The sequence below is a fragment of the Lotus japonicus genome, chromosome 2, assembly GCF_012489685.1.
Source record: "Lotus japonicus ecotype B-129 chromosome 2, LjGifu_v1.2".
NCBI lineage: Eukaryota > Viridiplantae > Streptophyta > Magnoliopsida > Fabales > Fabaceae > Lotus > Lotus japonicus.
The window spans coordinates 82,990,714-83,015,535 of record NC_080042.1 but is presented as its reverse complement, the minus strand read 5'-3'; the positions used below and the strand labels follow the sequence as shown (position 1 = coordinate 83,015,535).

General features: G+C 32.3%; 2 protein-coding genes across 2 annotated transcripts; one reads left to right on the top strand and one right to left on the bottom strand.

The window, feature by feature from the left end:
* Window positions 1-897: 897 nt before the first annotated feature.
* LOC130740343 (uncharacterized) lies at window positions 898-4,428 on the bottom strand. Its single transcript, XM_057592915.1, has 5 exons — window positions 4,244-4,428; window positions 3,830-3,947; window positions 3,446-3,545; window positions 2,222-2,314; window positions 898-1,272 (listed from the first exon to the last, which is right to left on the bottom strand). Exons 1-5 carry the CDS (start codon window positions 4,302-4,304, stop codon window positions 1,138-1,140), a joined length of 507 nt encoding a protein of 168 aa, XP_057448898.1. The 5' UTR covers window positions 4,305-4,428; the 3' UTR covers window positions 898-1,137.
* A 1,098-nt stretch (window positions 4,429-5,526) lies between these two features.
* On the top strand, window positions 5,527-11,760 carry LOC130740342 (MLO-like protein 7). Its single transcript, XM_057592914.1, has 15 exons — window positions 5,527-6,190; window positions 6,606-6,663; window positions 6,826-7,055; window positions 7,498-7,614; window positions 8,096-8,156; window positions 8,295-8,383; window positions 8,680-8,754; window positions 8,940-9,028; window positions 9,252-9,301; window positions 9,408-9,448; window positions 9,525-9,698; window positions 10,397-10,432; window positions 10,530-10,594; window positions 10,730-10,790; window positions 10,947-11,760. Exons 1-15 carry the CDS (start codon window positions 5,999-6,001, stop codon window positions 11,355-11,357), a joined length of 1,749 nt encoding a protein of 582 aa, XP_057448897.1. The 5' UTR covers window positions 5,527-5,998; the 3' UTR covers window positions 11,358-11,760.
* Window positions 11,761-24,822: the final 13,062 nt, after the last annotated feature.

Below are 24,822 nucleotides of genomic sequence, written 5' to 3'. Positions count from 1 at the left end.
TAAAAATAATTCATGTACATTAAAATAGTCATGAGTATTATACAACAGTAATTTGTGACAGTATTGTGAATTTGTGATCATAAAAAATCACCACACATTACACCACTATAGATTGTTGTTGTATGATGTTCGCTACTATTTTTATGTATCAGTGTTCTTAAGTTAATTTTCATGCTAGAGGATTGTGGTAATGGAATAAAATCATGAAACGTGTCTCAAATTTTACTCAGATAAATAAGGAAATAGAGCATCGTGTTAGAGCATCCTTATTCATCTAAGACTAAAACTGTTTTGGTCAGATTTGGATTGAATACAATCATGACAGATAATTGTGCCGCCATTAACATATGTTGTTGCCCCACAAAATATGTGGGAGAGTTGTGTTGCTTATTGGTTGTTTTTCTCGCTCCAAACAATTATTGACTTGGATTGCGATTGCATTTAAAATCGTAGCAAAATTTGTTTCTTGTCGATTCTTTGTCATACATTAAAATATCAAGCCAGATTGTAAAACTTCATTTTCTCTTTTAAGGGAAAAATACAGAATTAATCGAGAGAGTTGGGTTAGTCTGATATGAAAGTTTTTACTTGAAGGGAAAAAGGGAAATATCGAAACCTCTTTTTTTTTGTGCTGATATCTTGTTTGATATGAATTTGTGGATAAATGTAAAATAATTTTTAAAAATAACATTTTTACAAGTTTTACTATTTTTCCATCAAGGTAAACTCCAAAAGGTGGGGCTTTCAATCTTTTATTCATCCACTATAAAGACAAAAGACTGTCATGTCCTAGGTTTTCTGGAACCAAACTTGCAGCCAACTTGTGATGAATACATATGATCAAATCCAATGATGCAAAAGCAATTTGTGGACATGAACTTTAAGTGGAGGCCTACGTTTTGTATTGGAGGAATTCAATCTCAATTTCAACCATGAATCAGGAATCAGGATTCATGCCAGTTTGAGTGGTGCTGACATTTTCCCAAAACCAAGGAAAAAGAATCCTTCAACAATTAAAAGTTATATAAAGAAGTAGTTAATTCTGATAACCAAATTTCATACTAATAAAACTTCATACTCATATTTCTTGACCAACAAGAAAAAGTGACAATTTGTTCTTGAATGTCCTCAAATGATTTACTGTAAGGTAGCCACAATTTCCTCTGAGCTCAGTGATTCACTAGGCTCTTCATCCGCCCGCAACTGTGCAGAGACACCATCTATGGCGGAGTTCAACTGTGCTATTTTATCAGTTAGCACCTTGCGGGTCCTCTGTTCACATCACAAGAAAAAAAAGAATTTCAATATAGTAGTAGCCTAGAACAAAATGACATTGACAAGTTTATATGAGCTGAAAAATAAAGTTTAATCAAAGGGTAAGTGAAAATATCAAAAGTCCGAAATTCGTAAAACAAATGTTGCCCTCAAAGCCATGTTACATAAAGGAATACATCCCCCATGCTACTGGAAAAGAGTTAACATATCATGCACAACTCAGTGACATGTTCCCCTTCATTAATAAATGCATAAAGGAAACTTTTCTTGTTTAAGTCATAATCAATAATATGGCATATATCACCATCACTCTTTTCTTCCCTGAGAAAGATGTACACCTTCACCAGTATTAGCGGGGCTAAGAGTCCGAATCACATTTCTTCCTTAAAAGTTGTCCACATTCCACAGGACCACAACCAGTATACAGGGGCAGACCTACGTTGTGGGCATATGCCCCCACTCTCCCAAACTATTTTTGCAAAATTGGTATCGATAATTTATTTACCTTATGTAATTACTAATTTATAAAGATTTATCCCCACTACCCGTCTAATATAACTCTCATAGAGGTTAATATCTCTTAATATCATAGTAGTAAGCTTAATAAACAGTATTTTATCAGTAAATGTGAATATTGTACAAATATTTACGTATGTGTCAGCATTGTGCATGACTCATCCTGCCACACCACCTAAATTTTCTGGATCCTAACGCTATAAATCATGGTAAAGAACAGCTGAATTCTTGTTTATTAGGTAATTGACTTTAACTGTTGATGGGGCTGAACTGAACACTAAATGTAATTCTTTTTAAGATGAAGGGGGAGGGGATAAAGTGAAATTTCAGATACTAAATATTGACTCAAATTATCCCTCTTTCACACAAATGCAGACACTCTCAATGAGCATGTTTCAAATAAATGATTACTGCAGGTATGCTTTCTGACCTCAAGAGCTTTCTCTTCATCAAACATAAACTTTGGAAGTTTCCTCATTAAATCTTTACTGTCAGCTCCAGCTCCAGCTAGTACCTTGCTTATCTGGATTAACAACAATGAAGTCAAAGATAATATATTTTCAACCCTATCTTTCAAGTTAAAACAATATAAAAAGTGGTTCAAAAAGGCTAAAACAATATATATTTTCAACTCTATCTACAAAAACCTGCAGTTCCTAAAAGAAGTAGTTGCAGAAAAAAAAGGTGGCATTTGAAACAGCTAGATTAAACTGTGAAAACAAACCCCGACAAAGCAATTGTTGAAAAACAATATATATATATATATATATATATATATATATATATGATGATTCAACCATAGAGAGAGAAGGTAAAATGCTATGCAAATAATGAAATAGAAATGTTTCTTATAATACCAAATAGAGCAACATAAATAGAGTTAAGCACAATGCAAATGTGTCGATAGCAAATGAAGAAACCTGACAGGCCGAACGATCCAAGGAGGATGAAGAATCTAGGCCTAAGGAGGATGAAGAATTTAGGCCTTTTAAAGTCTATGTTACAAGAAAAACAATAGTTTCTGTTGGCGGTTAGGCTAGGGGACAGTTATGTGTGTTTTTAGTTCTATATGTACGGAAGGTAGTTACTAATTTAGTAAGAGCATATTTGTTTTAGAATCCAGTAGCATTGAACGAAAACAGGACTCCAACCCTGTGTTCAGGTTTATGTCATTGGAATGACAAAAGCAAAAAAATAGAACTCCAACATAAAACCAAAAATTGCCTAAGTAGTTTCCCTGTTGTATGTTCGAGAGAGGAAAACCCACTCTCAGGGTTAGGCCTAGAAGTTATGTAGTTGAGCTCTAATTCTGGTTTAATCGAAAATTGGTATTAATAAAATTGTCTTATTTGCTTGGAGCAATCTTTTAGGTTCAACAAAATTACATTGAAATTTGAGACATCTGTAGATAACGATCACAACCTTATGGGAGTAGAGTGATGGAAATTAATATAAAAAGTCATACGTGAGTAGTGTGATAACTGATAAGATTATATTCATTTCTGATTTGAGCAAAACTAAACTTTAAGCAGAGAGAACTGAAGTGTGTTTTTTCCAATATTCCGCCAAATGGGACAGAAACAAGAAAAAGGAGCCCTTCTGCCCTTCCAGACAGACAAAGTTAAAAATGGAAATGCAGGATCTACAGAAATACCTGTGGAGCATATACACACCCCAACGCTCCAACAATTAGGCCTCCCAAAACAAAGCCGCCAACAAAGATACTTCCACCACTTGGTCTTCCACCGTCCCCACTGTACTAACCAGAGAGAGATTACAAACATTAAAAAGTTGACATGATCCCAAAAGGTAAAACAACCTGCTAAAAACATATTATGCTTGCACCAAGAACTTAGACAAGCAAATAATTCAAACATAAGATACAAATCAACAACCACAACGCAAAATTGAACTAGGATAAAAAATCAGAACAAGACCAAGAACAGCTGAGAGGTTAAAATTTGTTGTTATCACACCATATTTTAGGTTTCTACACTAAATAATGTGTAAAAAAAAAAAACAAATGAAACACTCCTACCCAGCTCGAACTATAAGTGGCCGGTTACGTGTTGCTTTAGCCCTAACAGAGGAACCTGGAAAATGTTCAATGGAGCTGATTTTCAAGAAGCATTTATCCGCAGGCTTCAATAATGAACCTGACATTAAACAAATCAAATATCAGATTTCCTAGAAAATCACTACAAATCGAAGGAGGTTAAATCAACATGTTAAGCTCTGAAGTTAACATTCACAAGCAGCAAGGATCAATCAACATATTTCATTCCCATGAATTTAACCAAAAATGTAATCATCATTAATTATTTTCCACCAATCAATATTCAAAACCTAGCTGTACAATGCGATCGATGAAGGAAACAACAAATTGTGGTGAAATTGAAAGGGGGAAAAAGAAGAGAGAACAGTTTTCACTGCTACTTTTGGAAATGGTTACCTGATAGAAAACGAGTCTCTGGAAGCTTCGGTGTGACGATGGAGGTTGAGAGAGTAGCCATGTCTGTCGTTGTGAGAAGATCAAAATCAAATCTGTCAAGTTTTGATGATTTTCTTGTAGAATACGAAAAAAACGGGTTTCGACTTTTTGTTCACGTTTTGCGCTTCTTCGAGATTATCGAACCGCTCTCTCTCGTTATTCACGACCGTTGCTATGCATCCAAATTAACTTGGGCTTGCTTCATGGGCTTGGCCCCTTTCAGTCCAATACACCTTTTTTCATAACAACAGCAAAAATAAAATGGATGAATGATATTTAATATGGTAATTTTTATAATACCGTCATTTTTCTGCTCAAAGACTAAAATTAAATTTACTTACAAAACTATGGATTAATTTGACACTTAACATAAAATAAATTATAAATATAATTTACCTGTTTAAGTGGTTATATGTATTATTATCTTTTTTTTTTTGGGTTAAGGGTCATATTAGCAGGGGCGGACCCACATTAGACTGAGGGGGTTCAGATGAACCCCCTGAAAAAAAAAATATTCCACTTACCCCCTTGTATAAATTATTTTTTGAACCCCCTGAAAATTTTAATTTGCACCCAGACCCTCTCTCTCTCACACACTCACTGCTCAACCCCTCACCCTCTCTCTGACTTTCTCTGCTACCCTAGGCCAAGCACACACACACCAGCCACCAGTGCACCACCGGCCACTAATCGTCATTTTTTGACTAAGGGACCAAAATCAAACACTTTTACAAACACAGGGACTAATATGACATTTAACCCTTTTTTTTTAAGCATATATGTATTATTATCTTAACATAGTATTTCATTCGTGTGGATATAGACCACCATGCACTGCACACATGCATGACGAGTTGACGACTTAGCTTGTTCTCTGATGGAACTTATACTCCACCATGTTATCCTATGTTAAATGTCTCCATTATCCAAAACGTATGAAATCAGATGAGTAGAAAATGAGTTTATGTTTCCAGATTGTTTGGATCTATAGAAATTAATTAAAGTCATGGAAAGAAAACGACAGGAGGTGAACAAGGACATCGTCTGTTTGTGAACATGTCCCACCACACCAAAACGTAACATCGAAATGTGAGCCGACCTAAATAAATGTGTTTGCAGACGTAACATTTCTATGTTGTACGAATGAAAACTGACAACGTAGGGATACACCGAGATTTTTTTGCCTCACATGGTTATATCTTTTACTTTTATTTTTAGCTACTTCAACTGATTGAGTGTAGATTAATGCAATATAATTAAAGCTAGCCAAACCATGTACAAGTTCATAAAATTTTGACTAATAACTCCCCTAATCAACCAAATGAACTACTAATAATGATACTGTCAGTTTAAAGTTTTCTTAACAAAATCAAAACACCTCGTTCAACGAATCACATGACTGTTTACTATATAGATTCTCAGACATTATCTTTATTTCCTTTTCCTTTTTCATTTTCTTCAACTATGTTTCAACAAGTGGGAACCTTTTGATTTTGAGCTTGATACTGTACGTGTTAGCATTCACTCTCCAGTCTCCAAAGTCCACTCTATTTCCCTTCTCATCTTAAATTTTCCTTTCCTCCTAGCTTGTTTTCAGAACCAACAGAGTCTGTGTTGTATAAAAACATGTTACTTTCATCATAATTTCAAAGTTTGTTGCAACCTGTTTCTCAGAACCCATTTTTTGTTTTTGTTTCACCTTATTTCAAGCCACCAATGCAGTTTTCTTGTGTTTTATCTTCACTTTCATGGCTATGGTTTGGAGGTTTGGGTTTGGCCATGGCAGCAAGTGGAAGTAGCAGCTCCAAAGAACTTGATCGAACACCAACATGGGCTGTTGCTGCTGTCTGCACTGTTTTCATCTTGATTTCCATCACCCTGGAGAAGAGTCTTCACAAATTGGGAGTGGTATGCAACTTCTGAAACTTCATTTTTTTGCACTAACTCTCTGTTTGTGCGTTTCCTAATGAAGTTAACTTTAACTTCTTATGCTGAATTTATGTTATGTTTGCGGTTTTTTCTTTCTTCCGTTTCTTTTCCCGGGAAATTTTTCCCTTTAACAGATTATTATGACACTTAATTTCAAATTGGAGTTTTCTGTTGTCATGCATCTTTTTTGCCTTTTTCCCCTTGTTTTGAGTTCCCAAGATAGATTCTGAGAGCATTTTATAATTACTTAAGTGAAGTTATTAGTGTATCTTTTCTTTTCACTATTTAAATATCAAGTTGAGGGGTTGGTAATTACTAATTGAGCTTTTGTAGATGGTTCATGGGGATTATCATCTTGTGTAGAATGTTTCTCACATGTTGTAATTTTATTTAGTGGTTAGGAAAAAAGCAGAAGAAGGATTTGCTGGAAGCTTTGGATAAGGTCAAGGCTGGTAAGAATTTAGTCAACAAACACATAACTTTACTTTTTTGAGCTAATTTTCTTTTATATGCTTTATCTCTCTCTTGTTGAGATTCATGTGCTGATGGAGTACAACTAATAATTATTTGTAACACTTTGTGTATTTCTTATATGTATGTTTATTTATTTGCAGAGTTGATGATCTTAGGTTTCATTTCACTGCTTTTGACTTTCGGGCAGAGTTACATTGTCAAAATATGCATTTCTTCCAAAGTTGCAAAGAAAATGTTGCCATGTGCATATGATTATAAGACTACAGGCAAAGCATCTAGTAGTAGTGAAGAGGGAAATCTCAGGAAACTTCTGTCTTATGAACATAGATATTTAGCTGCTGATACGACCTCGTACAAATGCAGCAGGGAGGTAAGTGTTCTTTTTTTTGTCATAATTGAAACATGAATTGTTTACTTCTAACATCTATTTTGTGTTCTTTAGTTAAGAAGAGAACTGCAGCTAAACTTACAAATTGAAGTATTTGATATATATACTTAGGACTTAGCACTCTACTTGACATTGTTTGTCACTAATAACTTGCTTCTACAAACCATGTTTACTTCTAACATCTATTTTGTGTTCTTTTGTTTTCTTGAGCTTAAAAACATGGAACTTGTCAAAGGGAAAACAATGAAAACGTGTGTTTTTTGGTTACCTAACAGTGCGGTTGAGAGTCTCATAATCACTTCTGCCAGAAATTGCTATATATAGCTTATGCGGTTACCATGCTTTGGATTGTGTGCTCACCGTTAATCAAAATGCAGTATTAATCTCTTCTGAGTACTGCTTAACCAATGGTTGATGGTTATAGGGACATGAGCCACTGTTATCTGTCAATGGATTGCACCAGTTACACATCCTCATATTCTTTCTAGCAGTTGTCCATGTACTTTACATTGCTATCACAATGCTTCTTGGGAGACTAAAGGTTTGCTTCTTTAACATTTTTGTAGAATACTAGTTCAAAACTTAAAATACTTCTCCATATCTGTGCATTCTAAGAATATTGAGCTGAGTAGTACTCACCTTGATGACTTTTGCTTCTTACTCCTAAATGGTTTTTTTAGAACAAGAAAAAAACATGACTATTTGTTCCAAGAATCTAAATGTGTTGACTATATATGCCAAAACATTTTATGGTCTGCATGCGGGACAGCCAAATCCATGGACACCCAGTTCACGTGGCTCGCAAATAAATGGACTGGTCCAGGTTGGCTTGCAAAATAAACAGGCCTAGCATATTGCTGGTTTGCATCCACCCTGCTTAGGCCATTAAGGGAAATAAGTTAATAAATTCAAAATTGGAAATTTTTAGAAAAAAAATATAATATAGAAAATTCAAGTAAAAATGCATCCCTTTTCTTGATAATAAATGGTTAGTACAATTGATGGGTTTTTACTTTCTGCAGATACGTGGATGGAAGGCTTGGGAGGCAGAGACTTTAACTGATGGGTATGAGTTTGCCAATGGTATGAGCTCCAACATTGAGTGTGTTTTAATTTCTTACTGTCAAATAAGTTTGCTAGTTCTTCAGTTTTACTAACAAGCTTTATATTGCATGAAACTTTATGCCTATAATTGGGTGTTTACTATTTATGTTTCTGCAGATGCTTCAAGATTCAGGCTCACTCATGAAACATCATTCGTGAGAGCTCATACCAGTTTTTGGATAAGGATGTCTATCTTATTTTATATTGTAAGACCCATCTAACTACTCTGTTTTTTCTCCCTCTCCTTTTGCTTACTTGAGTTTGAGATTTGACTTTATCAAATGTGATGTTTATTAAAAAAAAGTAAGGTAGTACTTTAGTGGTTTTATTTGAGTTATAGCTCACAAGTTGTGTAGTGACTAGGGAGTTTGAATATCAAACTGGAACATTGTGGAAAATTTTGTATATAGACATTAATCAAATTCCTGCTTCTTCACAACTTCTATTCCTCATTATCATTTTAAAGTGATGATGTAACACATCTTTTGTTTTTCAATTTCAGGGTTGCTTCTTTAGGCAGTTTTATAGGTCTGTGCGTAAGGCTGACTACCAGACTGTGCGCAATGGATTCATCACTGTAAGTAAAACACTTCTCTTTGCACTCACTATGTTTGGATTGGTTGTGGACACAATCCAAAGCACGGTAAGTCTAGAAGCTACACTTTGTAGCTTCGTAGCTTCTGCTAGCAGTAATTATGAGACTTTCCACAGAAGACACCAATTGTAGATTTACCTTCTTTTATCCACATGAATTATGTATAGGTCCATTTGGCTCCTGGATCTAAATTTAATTTCCAAAAGTATATCAAGCGAACATTAGAGGATGACTTCAAGGTAGTTGTAGGAGTCAGGTAACATTCCTCAACACAATGTCTTTGCATCATCATTTCGTGCATGTTTGGTTTCACGATAAGCATAGAATCCAAGACACGCTTACTCAAAAGCTAAGACTCGGAGCTTCTATCCAGATGTCGTTCTAGGGTATTTCCCCGTGGAACCAAGCATACTATTAATGGTTTTTCCAAGTATATGTTTGAAATGTGTGCTCACTCTGCTCCACTATGTTGTTTACAGTCCTGTCCTTTGGGCATCTGTTGTAGTTCTCCTGCTCCTAAATATTAATGGTTAGAAACTATGTTCTTATTGGAGTCCTATGGAATTTGTTATCTCTGCTGTTCAATATTGAATTAAATTAAGTATCATAGTTGGTTAATCCTATATAATTTCCAGGATGGCGTACAACAATATGGGCAACCTTGATTCCTGTTATTGTAAGCATTCTGTTATGTGTGTGGAATTCTCAAATTGGTTGAGATCTACAATTTTAAGCCATTTACTTGGTTGCAGATGATTTTGGTTGTTGGAACAAAACTTCAAGCCATATTGGCAAAGATGGCTCTTCAAATCACAGAAAGACAAGCTGTTGTTCAAGGAATGCCTCTTGTGCAAAGCTCAGACAGATACTTTTGGTTTGGTCAGCCTCAGTTAGTTCTTCATCTTATCCATTTTGCTTTGTTCCAGGTAACAAATGGCTTTCCTTCTAGCAGAATCTATGACAAATGTTTTGATACGGGACAGACAATGTATGATTTCAAAGATTTACAGTTGATCAGTCTTAGTTTGAGGCAAATGAAAATTGCTAATACTCAATAATAGGTTTCTATGGTAGTGGAATGTAACTAAAGTGAATTTCACTTGTTAGTGTTAGGCTATATTTGGATATTTTTTTGCACTCAAACAGACATTAGCTTACACATTTCGATATCAGCTGAGTGCAACGCCATTGAACTTTCATCACAATCCATAAGAAGAGTTTCGTTAACTTTTCATCTTGAAGTGTGTGTCAAGTGTTCTTGAAGTGTGTGTGTCAAGTGTCAACATCCATTTGCACTGGAACCTCTCACTCTCACTGTAAAACCTGCAGAGATATCTAGCGTGAGACAGTTAAAAAAGAAGAAAGAACTTGATAATTGTGAACACTAATGTCACTTCTAGAATGCAGAAAATAACATGCATTACTTGGAAACTTGCCTGTCTGCTCAGGAAATTCTTATTCTTCTTGGTATTCCAGGAGCTTGAATTTGTAAAATTTAAATTTGTTGTATCCAATTTAAGATAGCAAAATACATGTGAGAGTTGAAAACATTAAGTGAAAGAATTTTATTTCTATTTTTTTATTGAAGTTAGTTGACTACTAATTGATTTTCTTATACTCGCAGAATGCGTTCCAGATAACATTTGTCTTGTGGACATGGGTACCGACCCTTCATTACACCTTAATCTTGAATATTAACAAGTGTCTAATTGTTTTCTATACTTCTGATTAATAATAAAAAAAATCTTTATTTGCAGTATTCTGGGCTGGAAGACTGTTTCCGTGTTGATTACAGGATTGCAATTATAAAAGTGGCTACAGGGTAAGCCTTGATATGTAATTTTCTTGCCATGGTATGGCATGCCTAAAAATGCATTTCATATTTCACCGCCAAAAAATTATTTCTTTCTTACTTTCACTAAGAAATAATCTGACTAAATTCTCATGTGATTTGCAGGTTTGTGATGCTATGCCTGTGCAGCTACATCACCCTTCCATTATATGCTCTTGTATCTCAGGTATCTAGCTACATACATGTTAATATGTTATGATTTACTGAAATATGGTTATATGTATGATTTGACACACTCTTCTGCATGGTATCATCATTTATTATTTGATCATGATCTATAATTTCACAAATTATGGATCCTTATCATTGTAATCACTTGCAGATGGGTACAAATATAAAACATTCAATATTTGATGAACAAACATCCAAGGCTCTGAAGAAATGGCAAATGACTGTGAAAAAGAAGCATGGAACAGCTAAGCTAGGAAAATCCACTGCACCAAGCATGGAGAGAAGCACCCCTGGTTCAACAGTGAGCTCCCCTGGACACATACTTCATCGGTTCAAAACTACCGGCCACTCAACCCGCTCTTCTGCCTATGATTACGAGGATCAAGATCATGAATATGAATCTGATATTGAGCTATCTTCCATATCAACAAGGAGCTTGCTTGTAAAAGTTGATAATGATGAGCAACAAGCAGAAGATACGCATCATAGTAAGGGAGAAACCAACAGTGAGGATGAGTTCACGTTTGGCAATCCTGGCCTTGTGGAAAGAACCACGATATAGGATTGTAGTTACTCGTAGCATGTTTGAATCAGCTCCGCTTTTGTCAGAATCAATTCTGAAACACGGAAGCTACTCACAACAGTTTCTCTTTAGAATTGAATATGGCTTCAGAATCAGCTGAAGTCACTCCTAGTGTGTCCATCTTTTTCCTTTTTTCAGCTTATGTTTACCTTTTTTTTAAAATATTAACACTTTCTAGGGTATGGATATTTTAAATCTTAGGTGATCAGGTTAGTACATTCATGTTCATAAATTGCTTGTCCGTATTGGGAATTTCATGCTGATACATTTGATCCATGCTTGAGCAAAGGCTCGTATTGTACATAATGAATAAAAGTTTTGATATACTGTCATAGTGTCATTGTACATTATCATATAATGATGTGAAAATATCTTGTAACAATCTCTGTCAACAGTCTTCACTTCCACTTACTGAACAAACTAGAGTAACCAATGCAATTTTTTGCTCCTACACATATCCTCTCTGTGAGTTAAACATTTTTTTCTTTCCCTTCAAATCCTGACCCACAAAATAGATTTTTGAATAGAATAAGTTATGATTTTTATCACTTTTGAAGGCATCTTTAAAAAAGACAAGAAATACAATGGTAAGGTAGATAAAGTAGAGTTTAATAAAATTATCCTACAGCAAAATGACAAAACATGTGTTTCAATGAAGATAACCTAGATCTCAGAGTCAATAAAATAAAAACAAATGTTTGAAAGGGATGTCACTGATTTTGCAATTGAAAGATTATGATGCTGCCATACACAGATGAGACTAGTTTTTAGAATTAGGTCTCCTTATGAAACCATCAAATTTCTTCAAAAACAATTGTTTAAGTAAAACACTTAGAACTCCTTGCTCTGCTGTGAGAAATAAGAAAGGTGCTCAAGGATACCCTTGTTCAGCAGGGCCCTTGCATTTGAATTTTGTTAGTGGTGCTTCCATTTACCAAAATTGAAACACCCCCTGCTCTATTCCAATCTTTCTATCTTTCACAAAGCTCACATTTGACATTACTGATGACCCATCATATAATCAAGAAATCTTAACCGATTGAGTGTGTTCAGATATCAGTTGAATGCAATGTGAACAGACTTTCATCTTAATTCATAAAAAAAAGTTCTATTCATTTTTTGTTTGATACGTGTGCTAACACACCCCTTAAAAAAAAGACAATCCTCCACACTCCTCTTGCCTTAACCACTACCTCAATAATGACTACTACTAGCATGTTTGGTTTTGATTTGGAGTGTGTGACCACCCATCTAAATACACTATAATGCACCATCTAGTATCTCCCTATTATTAATTAGGAGGAAAAGACTGCTTTATTGAACACCTTGCAAAGTAGCACTAGATTTCTAATTCATGCTATTTCAAGTGAGGAATAATCTTATGTTTTCTAAAATCAATGCCAATCATGTCATAATATTGTCAATTTGCAAAATGATGTTGAACTCAACGGTGAGTGAAGCTTAATTTTGCAAGTAATAGACTTGTAATGATCCCTAATTAGGTACCTTTTGCATTCATGTGATCAATGTCGGTGATTTTGTGCTAGACACAAATCGGTGATACCTAAAACTAAAAGATGGAAAACGAAATGAAACTTATTGGTCGATGACATGACAATGAAAGGAAAAAATAGGCCCAACAAGAGAGGCCCGTTTTGACAGTGAAAGGAAACCTGTTGGAAAAAAACATTTTAGCATGTGTTGAATTTTTAAATGAAATTTTAGGGACATTAGCTAAGATGTTTATATCATGAGTGCTTATATATATATATATGTATACATACCATTTGTGGTAGATATATACTCTTCAGTCTTCACACATACTTATTAGCGATGGTTTTAACCGCCGCAAAAGTTTATCGCAAAAGGTTTATATAGGGAGTATTTCTACTCTTGTGGTAGGGTGGACAAATAACAAAAATAGGCGCTCATGGGAATTGATTACTACATTCCAATAAATTGATATCTTGAGGAAAGAAGTACAAACACATCATGATTTTTATGCAAATTAATTTTTTCACATAAAGAGCCTGGTTAATATTAGGAGTAAAAATATAGTTTATAGATAAATCAATTTTTAACATGATCCACCATGATTATTTCTAGCATTGTTGTTGCTTTACCTTTATGCAATTCACACACAAACCAACATTAGTAAAATCCAGACTTTCAAAAAAAACATTAGTAATATCCAGGTTTGGTTAAATCTTTTTTTTTTCTAATTTTTTCTTGAATATGTGACCCACGCGATTATGTCACCCTCCGGACATACTTATTAGTTGTGATATATAACCGTCGCAAAAGTTTGTCACGGTTAAAATGGGCGCTAACATAAAAAAATTCTAAACACGCTTAAGTTCTGCCAGGAATTTGATTTGAAGAAGGTTTATATAGAGACTTAGAGAGTAATTCTACTCTTATGGTAGCTAGGCCGGACAAATAATAAAGAATAGGGGACCGTAGAAATGGATTAATACATTCCAACAGCTTCACATCTTGTGGAATAAGGAACTCAAATGTATCAGGGTATATCATTCTTTGAGAGAGAACAACAAGTTAGCTGATAAATTAGCAAAAATGGGTAGTAATAGCAACAATGTAATTTGGTCCTTGAACAATATCTAGTGATTTACTGCTGCTTTCACTCTTGAGAACGTTTGATCTCAAGTTGTGTCATCAATGATATCATTTTTCTTTGCCAAAAGAAAAATGCTCATGTCCCAATCTTTACTGTATTATAATATATGAAGAGTCCCACGGTGGGGTTACCTAAAATGATGAATCTTTTTCAAGTTAATGAAACAACACGTAAGTAACTTGGGTGCTAATGCAACCTAATTACAAAAGTGCAAATGTAGATGATAATTACAATTTACAAAAGTGAAACTGTAGTCAACACTCATATGACTATATGAGAATGCTTTTTCTGTGTATGATGATATAAATTTGACTACAGTTGAATACCTACTTCACTATGGAATATGGATATATGCACTTTACAAAAAGTTGAAGTGGGCAAATTTCAGTCAAAAAACACAGCTCGAGTTACGTTGTAATACAAACAAGGACCATATGTCACATGTCATCCTTAAGCCATTTCTTTGAATAGAATTTCCATATTTTTAGACCTATCTAAGGTTAAGGAACACCTATTTCTAAATATACTAGCGGGATTACCCGTGCCCTGCACGGGTGACTTTTGTTATTTACAATTTAAATTTCATGTAATATTATGTTTTGTATCTTTTTAGTAAATATATTTTAACAATTGTTTCAACTATATGTTCTTAATAGTGATAATTATGTATTAATCTACCACAACTTTTTACTTATAAATTTTTAATTATTTAAATATGAAAAAAATTAAATATTTTAAATTATAAGACTTAAATTCACTCAAATTTTTATATATGCATTAAATCAGTATTTTAATTTTTGTATACATGTTTAATTATTAATATTTGATTGATTATTTTTCATATCAATGTTTCTATTTATAATAGCAATAACACTAATAATAATATATATATATATATTTTGATTCAAAATGTTTGGTGAATGTACATTTCCTTAAGGGATTTCGCCTAGGCTTCTGGTCCGGGTTCGATCCCCTCTAGGGGAAAATATAATACATTTGTGGTCAGGGACATTACTACCGTATCCCGGGCCAGATTAGTCACGTGGGGCTCTTTTCCCCCGTGGTGACTGGTGGCCAAAGGACAAAAAAAAAACATGTAACAACAAAATGAAACCCCACTTCTAATAAAACTCAAATCAAATCATAGGAGAAAATCGCCAGATTAAATAAACCAAAATAATAGATAATTTACAAAAATTATTTAGATCCAGAGGCTTCTCTTATTTTTGAATAAACTCTTATGTGACTATTACTTTTAAGTTTGAACCCGTTCCTCTTTTTTGTCCTTGGCTCTTCGATCATACCTTTGGTAACCACCGCCTACCAGGGACGATGGAGGAAAAATTCATTTTATCAATCCAAGCAGATAAATTGAAGGATGTTCGTCTTTCCCCTTCATGATTTAAAAAAGGGGTGAAACAATATATGATAGTGAATAAAAAATGGATGAATAAGTAAATAATAGGATCATGAAATAGGGGTGTTCATAACTGAACCAAACCAATTAAAACCGCTCAAATCGATCCAAAAAAACCAAAAACTGAAAAACCGAAAATAGCAAAAACCAATATTTACGCTAATGGATCGGATTGGTTTTCAGTTCCCATGTTCTAAATCGTACCGATCCAAACCAAACCGAAAGTATTTATTTATTTAAATTTTGACATACATAATTACCCATTTAACCATACTTATAATATTTTATTTCATGTATACCCGAACCTTTACAGTAATGTGTTTAACATTTTCCAAGTTAGGAGACATATGTCTTCTTTTCATTTAGCGAAAGTGAAACATATCAGTGCGTACATAATTCATTTCTTACAGTATTGATGTTAGTGTTAAGCATGATATCTTGTCTCTGTAACTTTTACAGTGCTTCTTGTTTTATGATTTTATTTTCTATTTTGTTATGTATTTCAAGATTTTTACTTTCTTTGAAAAACTGAAATCCAATCCAATCCAAACCGATAAAAATTGGATCGGATTTGAAAAAAAAAATTGGGTAATTAAATTATAAAACCGAAACGATTGATAAATTATTTTTCTCTATAGTTGTTTCAAATGAAAGAAAAATTGAAGGTGAAAGTTCCTTATCATGAAATTGAATAAAGAATTGAGAAACAGAAAAATGAAAGGGAGGAAATAGAGGAGTATGAAAAATATGGAAGAAAGTTGAAAATACTTACCATGGAGTAGACGAATGGAGAAAAAAACAGGATGGGTTTTTCTCATAAGAAATTTCAAAGATGGGAGGAAGAAGTATAAGATGAATAGGAAATGGAGGAAAATGAAAGTCCTTGCCTTGTTTTCGAGGAGGTATGCACAAAAGGATGCTGAAATATTTTGATTTATTAATGTTTAATTTTTTCCTAAAATAAAATACTCATTATTGGTCAATGAAAAATTAATCAGAAATTAAACATATCAACAAAATTATTTGTATTAAATGTTCTAAGGATTCATTAATTAAATTATATCAAAATGTTATAGATTAAATAAATAATGTGAGAAATGTCTCAAAAGAGCAAATGAATTCTCTAACCAATGCACATGTATAGCAAAATTAATTATTTTTGCATTAAGATAAAATTAAAGCATTACCTAGCACATGATTGATAAATTATTTTTCTCTATAATTGTTTCAAATGAAAGAAAAATTGAAGGTGAAAGTTGCTTAACATGAAATTGAATAAAGAATTGAGAAACAGAAAAATGAAAGGGAGGAAAGAGAGGAGTATGAAAAATATGGAAGAAAGTTGAAAATACTTACCATGGAGCAGACGAACGGAGAGAAAAACATGATGAGTTTTTTTCATAAGAAATTCCAAAGATGGGAGGAAGAAGTATAAGTTGAATAGAAAATGGAGGAAAATGAAAGTCCTTACCTTGTTTTCGAGGAGGTATGCACAAAATGATGCTGAAATATTTTGATTTATTTATGCTTAATTTTTTCCTAAAATAAAATATTCATTATTGGTCAGTGAAAAATTAATCAGAAATTAAACATATCAACAAAATTATTTGTATTAAATGTTCTAAGGATTCATTAATTAAATTATATCAATTTAATTTCGAAAATGTGGAATATTTCATTTTTGAAATTTCAATTCTTTAATTAATCTTGTCTAATTTAATTAAATTTTTTCGTTATTTCTTACAAATTAATTCATTGCTCCAATAAATTATCAATTCTTGAGCATCAAAGTTTTTAAAAATTGAATTTCAAAATACAATTAATTATACTCATTAATTGTAGGAATTAATTAGAGCCATTAATTTCAATTATAAGAAATCAAAATTGTAGTATCTAAAATAGGAATATTTATTCAATTGCAAAATTTTCGAAAAATTAAAAAAAAAATGATGCTAAAATTTTTTAAAAAATATATTTATTTTATTTTCAAAAAATTATTTGCTCATCACACTCATTTTACAACTAATCTAGTAATAATTAGATTTTAAACGATTACTATAGTAAAGGAAATTCGAATTTCAAAAAAATTAATTTATATTTTAAAATAATTTTAACCATAATATTAAAGAAAAACAAATAAATGAATTTTAGAAAAATAAAAATTAAAAGATCCAATATTTATTTCTATTTGAAATAATTACGAATATTTATTATAACTATTTAGAATATTGTTAATTAAAATAAAGGGATTGCAATTATTTTTATGAATCGTATTTTCAAATTTGTAATATTTTTTTAAAATATTTGATTTATCTTAAAAAATAATTTCAGGGAAAATAAAAATTTAATTTTTTTTTAATCAGAATTGATTATTTTCAAAAAGTTTAAATCTAATTATGAATTTTTAATAATGGATGAAATGAAATAGGTTTAGAGATGTTCATGTATTGTATCATGTTTTCGAAAATATGGAGGGGTAGAAAATAATATTATTTGGAATTATATCCTTACTTTGATAGTTTTTATAAGTATTACTTATGTTTTATTCTGAATAAAGATTTTACCTATATTAAACTTAGCAATTAATGTGACAAAAAAAAGTGGAAATATATTTTTTTGTTTTGGAAGGAAAATGAATTACTTAAGAGGAGACATGTGGCATAGGTCTTCTAGAAGAAAACCTTCTTTTCATATATATATAGATATAGATTGAAAAATTAAAATAACATTTACGTTGAAAATTAAATTAAAAAGGATTTAAATTAATTTTATTTTCTGATTTTTTATTATTTTTGTTCTATTTTCGAATTCAATTTTTATTTATTATATTAGATATATTTTCAAATAAAATTCCTAGTAAAGGTTACATAAAAAATTGAAATTAAAATCAATATTAAATATTGAAAATCTGTACTTTCGAAACAGATGAAAAATTAAAATAATAATTACGTTGAAAATTAAATTAAGAAGTATTTTTTCCGATTTGTGATTATTATTTTTTATTTTCGAATTTAATTTTTCTTATCATATTTGTAATGTTTTCAAATATAATTCCAAGTAAAGGTTATATAAAAAATCGAAATTAAATATATAATATTAAAAAATTAAAACATTAATTGTTGTGATAATTCAATTAAAAAGGATTTAAAATATTTTTGAACTTTTAAATAAAGGTTACATAAAAATTGGAATTACATTAAATGATATTAAATAGGGTGAGTCATGATTATATGTTGTGACAAAAAAGTAGAATGAATATTTTTTTTCTTGGAGAGAAAATGGATGAATATGGAGGTGCCATGTGTCATAGATCTTCTAGAATAAACCTTATTTTCACATATATATAGATTTTTGGAATATTCCATTTCTTGGAGAAAAATTTCCAGAATATGCTCTAGCTTTTTGGATCAAATAGGATAATAAGGTCCGCTAATGGAAAAAACCTTGGAAATTTGTTTAGTAATGAAATGTTTATTAATGATGTGTGTCTCACATATAAATTATTTTTTTGATTTGTAGAAGTTTTAGCCAAAAAAAAAAGCAAAATTTTTAAAAATCATGATGCTGGAAAAAAAAATATTTATTTGATTTGAAAACATTCATTTTCTCATCTAAGTAAACCAACAACCAATAATATTAATTAGATTTTCAACAATTATTATAATGAAGAAAGTTAAATTTCAAATGTAAAATTAATATAATATTTCCTTCCAATATATTTTTTAAAAAATTTAAATATATTTTTTAAAAACATGTTAAAGACATAAATTATAGGTTAGGAAATAATGATAGTTTAAATTAAAAGTTTCAATATTTATCATCAACATTGCTGTTGGAGTTGAACAAACAAAGGATTCCAATTTTTGTTGTGTATTATATTTTTTAATTTGTAATAAAAAAACTAATGTTAGATTTATTTTTAAAATAATTTCAAGTAATTTTTATATTTAAAATTTAAAAAGTGAGAAAAAGATTTCGAAATAATCATTTTTTTTTGAAATAGATTTCGTAATATTACTTGAATTGTCACAAACTTTCAAAAATATAATATTTAAAAATATACATTCAAGTGTATCATATAGGATAAGGAATTATTAATAATAAATGAAATTAAATAGGTGAGAGATGAAATATGTTGTAACAAAAAAGTGAGATGTCTTTTTTTTTCTTGGAGGGAAATTGGAAAAATTTGGGGGTGCCATGTGGCATAGGCTTCTAGAAGGAAACATTATTTTCATATATATATATATAGATTATTTTCATTCCAATTGAAATGAAATAAATCTTTGTAAATCAAACTCATTTATGCCCTCAAAATCTATTTTACATGTTTCAATTTATTTTGATTCCCACATATTTTCAAGAATTTGAGCATAGTCATGTCCCACTTTTCACCAGCCATCAATAACTGGCTTTTTAAGAGGCTCAATTTCAACACGGCCTGTCTCACTTTACATAGCTGATTCATCCACTTGCAGAGCATAACCAAACTAAAAACAATCCATCAACTTAAAGGGATACAATCTCTCTCCGAAGAATACCAAAGGTGGATGTCTATATACACCTTCATTTCCGCTTAACTATGTTCATTTTTTCATACAAGTGGAAAATTATAGTGAAGTTAAAATTACCTTGGACGAAAAACAACATCTTAGTTTTTGCGTCTGTTCACAATGGCTTTGGTGTCATTATGATTTTCTGCTATATATCCAAACATGTATTACAACTTTGATTTTGTGTGTTTCGTTCTTCACATATGGGAAGTTGTCGAGTATAATCACTTATGGAAAGTTGTCAAGTATAATCACGTTTGGACTTATTGTGCTATAGATTTTGTGCCACTACACAATCCAAACGCACTAGTAGTTTCTTATCTTGGACAGACTCTAGTCTGAAGTTGCAGAGTGCACTTACAACTTAGAAAGTACAAGCACTACTAGAAAGACTAGGGACATGCCCCACTTTCACACCAGCCTTCCCCTGCTCCATTTTCTTTTATGCCAAAACCAGAACTTTACCTGCACACAGACACTCAGACAGTAGAAATTAGGATGAAAGCCTCTATTATATGTTTGATAATGATGTCATCATCTCAATCAAGTATTTCTTTTGGTAGGTAGAATGGTTACAAGAAATTTGCAGCATCACCAACTTTTATGAACCTAGCAATGGTTTTCAAGTTTTTGTCCTTAACAATATTAGCAACCAGCAAGTCTGGCTTTAACCTTTTCTTTTCTGTCAAAACAACACAGCGAGAGAAAAGAAAGCACGACCTTAGATAGGAAAAAATAATGACTAAAAGATAAAGTAAAGGAGTGAGGAAAAAAAAATTAATTGTCATTCTCATGTGTATTCAACATGGCATTTATCATATATGCCATTGGAGTAACTCATTGTAGTTCTCCACAGTAGTAAAGTAGAGACAACCCTCTGTCAGGTAGGCCTAAAGCTAAAGGTGCCTCTTCAAGCTCAACCATTTATGCTATCTAAAAAAACATGACATTTAACATTCATTTTTGTGATTCTGTATTGCTAATTTATGTGTGAAATAATTTGACAGATGAAGCATATCACACACTTAGTAAAATGAGTATTTTATGTGTAAATGAACAACCAAATCTGTATTTATAGACACGACAATCGTTATTCCCGTGATTTATGACATTCTTGAAGTCTTGTGAAAGATTTTCAAGACATGAGTTATCCTTGGATAACCTGGTGATGTTTTTGTAGTCAATTCATTTGTGTCCGCTCCTATATTATGGACAGTGGATGGTCTTTTTTTTGCTAATAGAGGGGGGATGGACCTTCATCTTAGTCATCTTAGCCAATTAACATGATATTCACTTAGAATCTGTTTGGTTTTCAGTTGGGTGAATGTGAAATCACATCCATTCAACCCAACAAGTGCATTCCATTGGTTGAATGTGCATTAGAAATCGTGATCTCAAATTTCAATTCTTCAAACACACTTCCTAACTAAAAACCAAACAGTCACTTAGTTGTGAGACTTTTAGATTAGATGAGACATTATTTGGCATTGTACCCATTTTGCCCACCCTCAACAGAATTAATCCAACAAGCTAAGCTTTCAGGACGGAAGATGCCTTGTTACATCCTAAAAGGACCTTCTCAAAGAGTTTCAGAAATTAATGAAATTATTAGAGTAGCCCCCTCTTGTTTTGCTTGGGAATGACACGTTGTTTCTGAAAACCATTCTGGCCCAACCTCCTTCTAGATAAGCCATCACAACCTATTTCCGAATTTACCTCCTTTTGTCTGTCCTGGCCATGGTACTTGGGTTATGTTTTATGCATATTTCTATATCATATCTGTGATTTCTCAAATAAAGTGTCTACCCTTTTTCAACAAATTAGTTAGCAACATGGTTCTACAATAATGCAAGCAAACAGACAAAGGACTCCAAAAAAGAAAATATAAATAGACACTGCTCCACTGGAACATCATCATAATAAATAAACAGGAGTTCTGTTGTGATTGTTTGTATGTATGGTTTTTTAATAGTTATATGCTTGGAAGAACACATGGTGAGGCCCCTAGAGAAAAGTTTCTTGAACTGTTGAGATATCCAACCATAATAATTTATGACGGTTTTTAATTGTCACAACTCACAAACTACAGAATTTATAAAAAATATTAAATTGTGCAGTTTGTGGCTAGCTGACTACCTAAAACAGTCACAAACTATATGTGTCAAGTGAGTTTTTAAATGTAGGTATACAAGAACCGTCACTCTGATGAGCCCATGGGAAGGTATGCTTTTTGTGCATGCAGTGACTCATATCAACTGTTGGATAGAGAAAGAAGGGATGGTCAGGGCCACATTGGCTTTAATATGTGTCAATCATTGTTTTGGAGATATGGGAACATATTATTATCAAATGTTATAAACAGAAAATGGTGAGTTGAGACAGGAGCACATGTTTAATGAGGCCTAGTGGTGGTGGCTTACTCATCCAAGTGGGAAAAACCAAAAGCCTTCAAAAAGATGCACTCTGCATTGGTTGCACTAATCCTCCTCTTGCCCCCTTTCTTTCTTGTCACAACACTTAAATTTCGTTATTTTATGGGACATTATGATGATATGACCATACATGCATGTTTGGGAAATCAATTGAGAGATTTTCTCTAGAACATGGATCAGTTTCCCTTTTTTTATTGTAACATCTCACTCGTAGTGTGATTTATATAGCCGATTTCACCTTGTGGAATAAGATATTTATTATTTTATCGTAACATCTCGATAACAATACGAGTTTTTCCGACGGCATTATGCCCTTATCCACGCCCTCCTGTCGGCCACCTTGATGAGAATTGTGTGCTCCTTGTGATTTGAACTAACAAACACCTCTCGGAACCACCGGTGTTTTAGCTCCGCTAGAAGAAGGCTAAGAAAATGACATAGGGCAACTATTCATAAAATGACTAATACACCAACATCGATAACACCTTGTCAATTCTGCTACATTGTCCAATATGTGTTTTTCAACATGTGGCACATGTGTTGGAAATTATCTAACCAAAAGGTGTATGATACTCAGAAGTAGCTCTGTCATGAGATGCCCTAATTGTCTGACTAACCTAAGTGCTTTGTGTATGTCGACTTCCTCAATGACCATTTGCCACCATGAGGTGCTTCAGAGTGACCCTATAGATAACACAAATGGTATCAAAGATGACTTCTCTTGTTATTTGGGGATGAATCAAGCAGAAGTTGGTGCGCACGTGGCACACAAGACCGATGATACGGGGAATGATTGTCGGTTCAATTGCAATGAGAAGACATGTATGATGTATCATATACAGCTTCCGACAATGCTTAGTATATATATATATGAACTAATTACACCAGAATATGAGAGATTTCACAGTTATATTTACAAGCAAGGATCAATTATTAAGACACTTTTTAGAATTAAGTAGCGTCTGTATGTAGACTTGATTTTGAAAGAAAAAGTGTTTACCTATGCTATTATAATTTCTAAAACATACAAATTAAAAGCCATTATGGGGACATTTTGATGTGCGATCAATTCCAACCATGATTTAAAGTGATTTTCCACTTTCTCCCAACGAGAAAAGGAAAAAGAATCTCAGTTGAGAAACCGAATTTAGCTGGAGAAAGGGCCTGAATTAATGTTAGATTAGACATCTTTCTACTACTCCAAACAAAACCCTGTAGTTTGAGGATGAGATTCACATCAGCTTTTCATAAAGGCAAATACTTTCAAGAATCCACGGTTTTCCATTAATGGTAACACAAAATTTGCAAAAAGAAAGCTTTATTCTGTGTTATCTATTCAACAATATTTTATTTTTCAGCTTCATATTTGTTTGTTCTGAAAAATGGAATTGCAATTAGCAGCTTACCACCACTGCTAGGATAAAAACATTTCTGTTCTTGCAGAAAAAAGAGCTTGGAGTAGTACCTCAGATTTTGATATGATGGATGTAGGCTGAGTGCATTGTAACGTAAGGAATGCCCCAATAGTCTGGTGGGATGTATGTAAAAGACACTTCGAAGCTCTAATAAGTTTTTTTGTTTTGAATATGTTCTAGTACCAAAATTGATGAACTTATTCAATTCATAGGAATAAAGGCACTAGAATGTTATGATAAATATCTTAGCTTCCTATCTTTGTTGTTTTTTTTATGGTCGCATATCTTTGTTGTTAAAGCAAAGACTCCGGCTGCCAAGATTTTTATTTTGTCAAAATAAATTAAATCCCATAAACAAATTTTATTTTTTTGGAAATCATTATTTTTCTGGTACAATTATTGAAATTATTTAATAACCGTTTGTCTTATTGACATTTATTTTGTCCTTCAATTTGTTGAAATTTTAAATAAAATAATAATTTTGAAAATTATTCATTCACTTTTATATGTGGAAAAAAACATTTCTGTTCTTGTAGAAAAAAGTTTGCAGTACCTCTAATTTTGGTATGGCGGATGTAGGTTGAGTGCATGGTGACGTAAGGAATGTCTCAATAGTACGGTGAGATGTTTGTAAAAGACACTTCGAAGCTTTAGTAAGTTTTTATTTTAATATGGTCTAGTACCAACTTGATTAACTTATTCAATTTGTAGGAATAAAGGCACTAGAAAATATCTGAGCTTCCTACCTTTGTTGTTAAATCAAAGACTCAGGCCTCAGGGGCCAAGTTTTTAATTTTGTCAAAATAAAATAAATCCCAACAATTTTTATTTATTTGGAAATTATTAATTTTTTTGGTACAACTTTTTGGAAATTATTTAATAACCTTTTGTCTTATTGACATAGATTTATCCTTCAATTGTTTAAATTTTAAATAAAATAATGAATAATTTTATTAATTATTCATTTACGTTTATATGTGGATTGGTTT

Bases quoted from the DNA above. Each gene is read 5' to 3' on its own strand.
- LOC130740343 (XM_057592915.1), bottom strand. From the start codon at position 4,304: ATGGCTACTCTCTCAACCTCCATCGTCACACCGAAGCTTCCAGAGACT. The intron at 3,948-4,243 runs GTAACCATTTCC...GTTTAATGTCAG, and splicing joins AGAGACTCGTTTTCTATCAG to GTTCATTATTGAAGCCTGCG. The intron at 2,315-3,445 runs GTATTTCTGTAG...TTGTTAATCCAG, and splicing joins GGTGTGTATATGCTCCACAG to ATAAGCAAGGTACTAGCTGG.
- LOC130740342 (XM_057592914.1), top strand. From the start codon at position 5,999: ATGCAGTTTTCTTGTGTTTTATCTTCACTTTCATGGCTATGGTTTGGA. The intron at 6,664-6,825 runs GTAAGAATTTAG...ATTTATTTGCAG, and splicing joins TTTGGATAAGGTCAAGGCTG to AGTTGATGATCTTAGGTTTC. The intron at 8,755-8,939 runs GTAAGTAAAACA...AATTATGTATAG, and splicing joins TGCGCAATGGATTCATCACT to GTCCATTTGGCTCCTGGATC.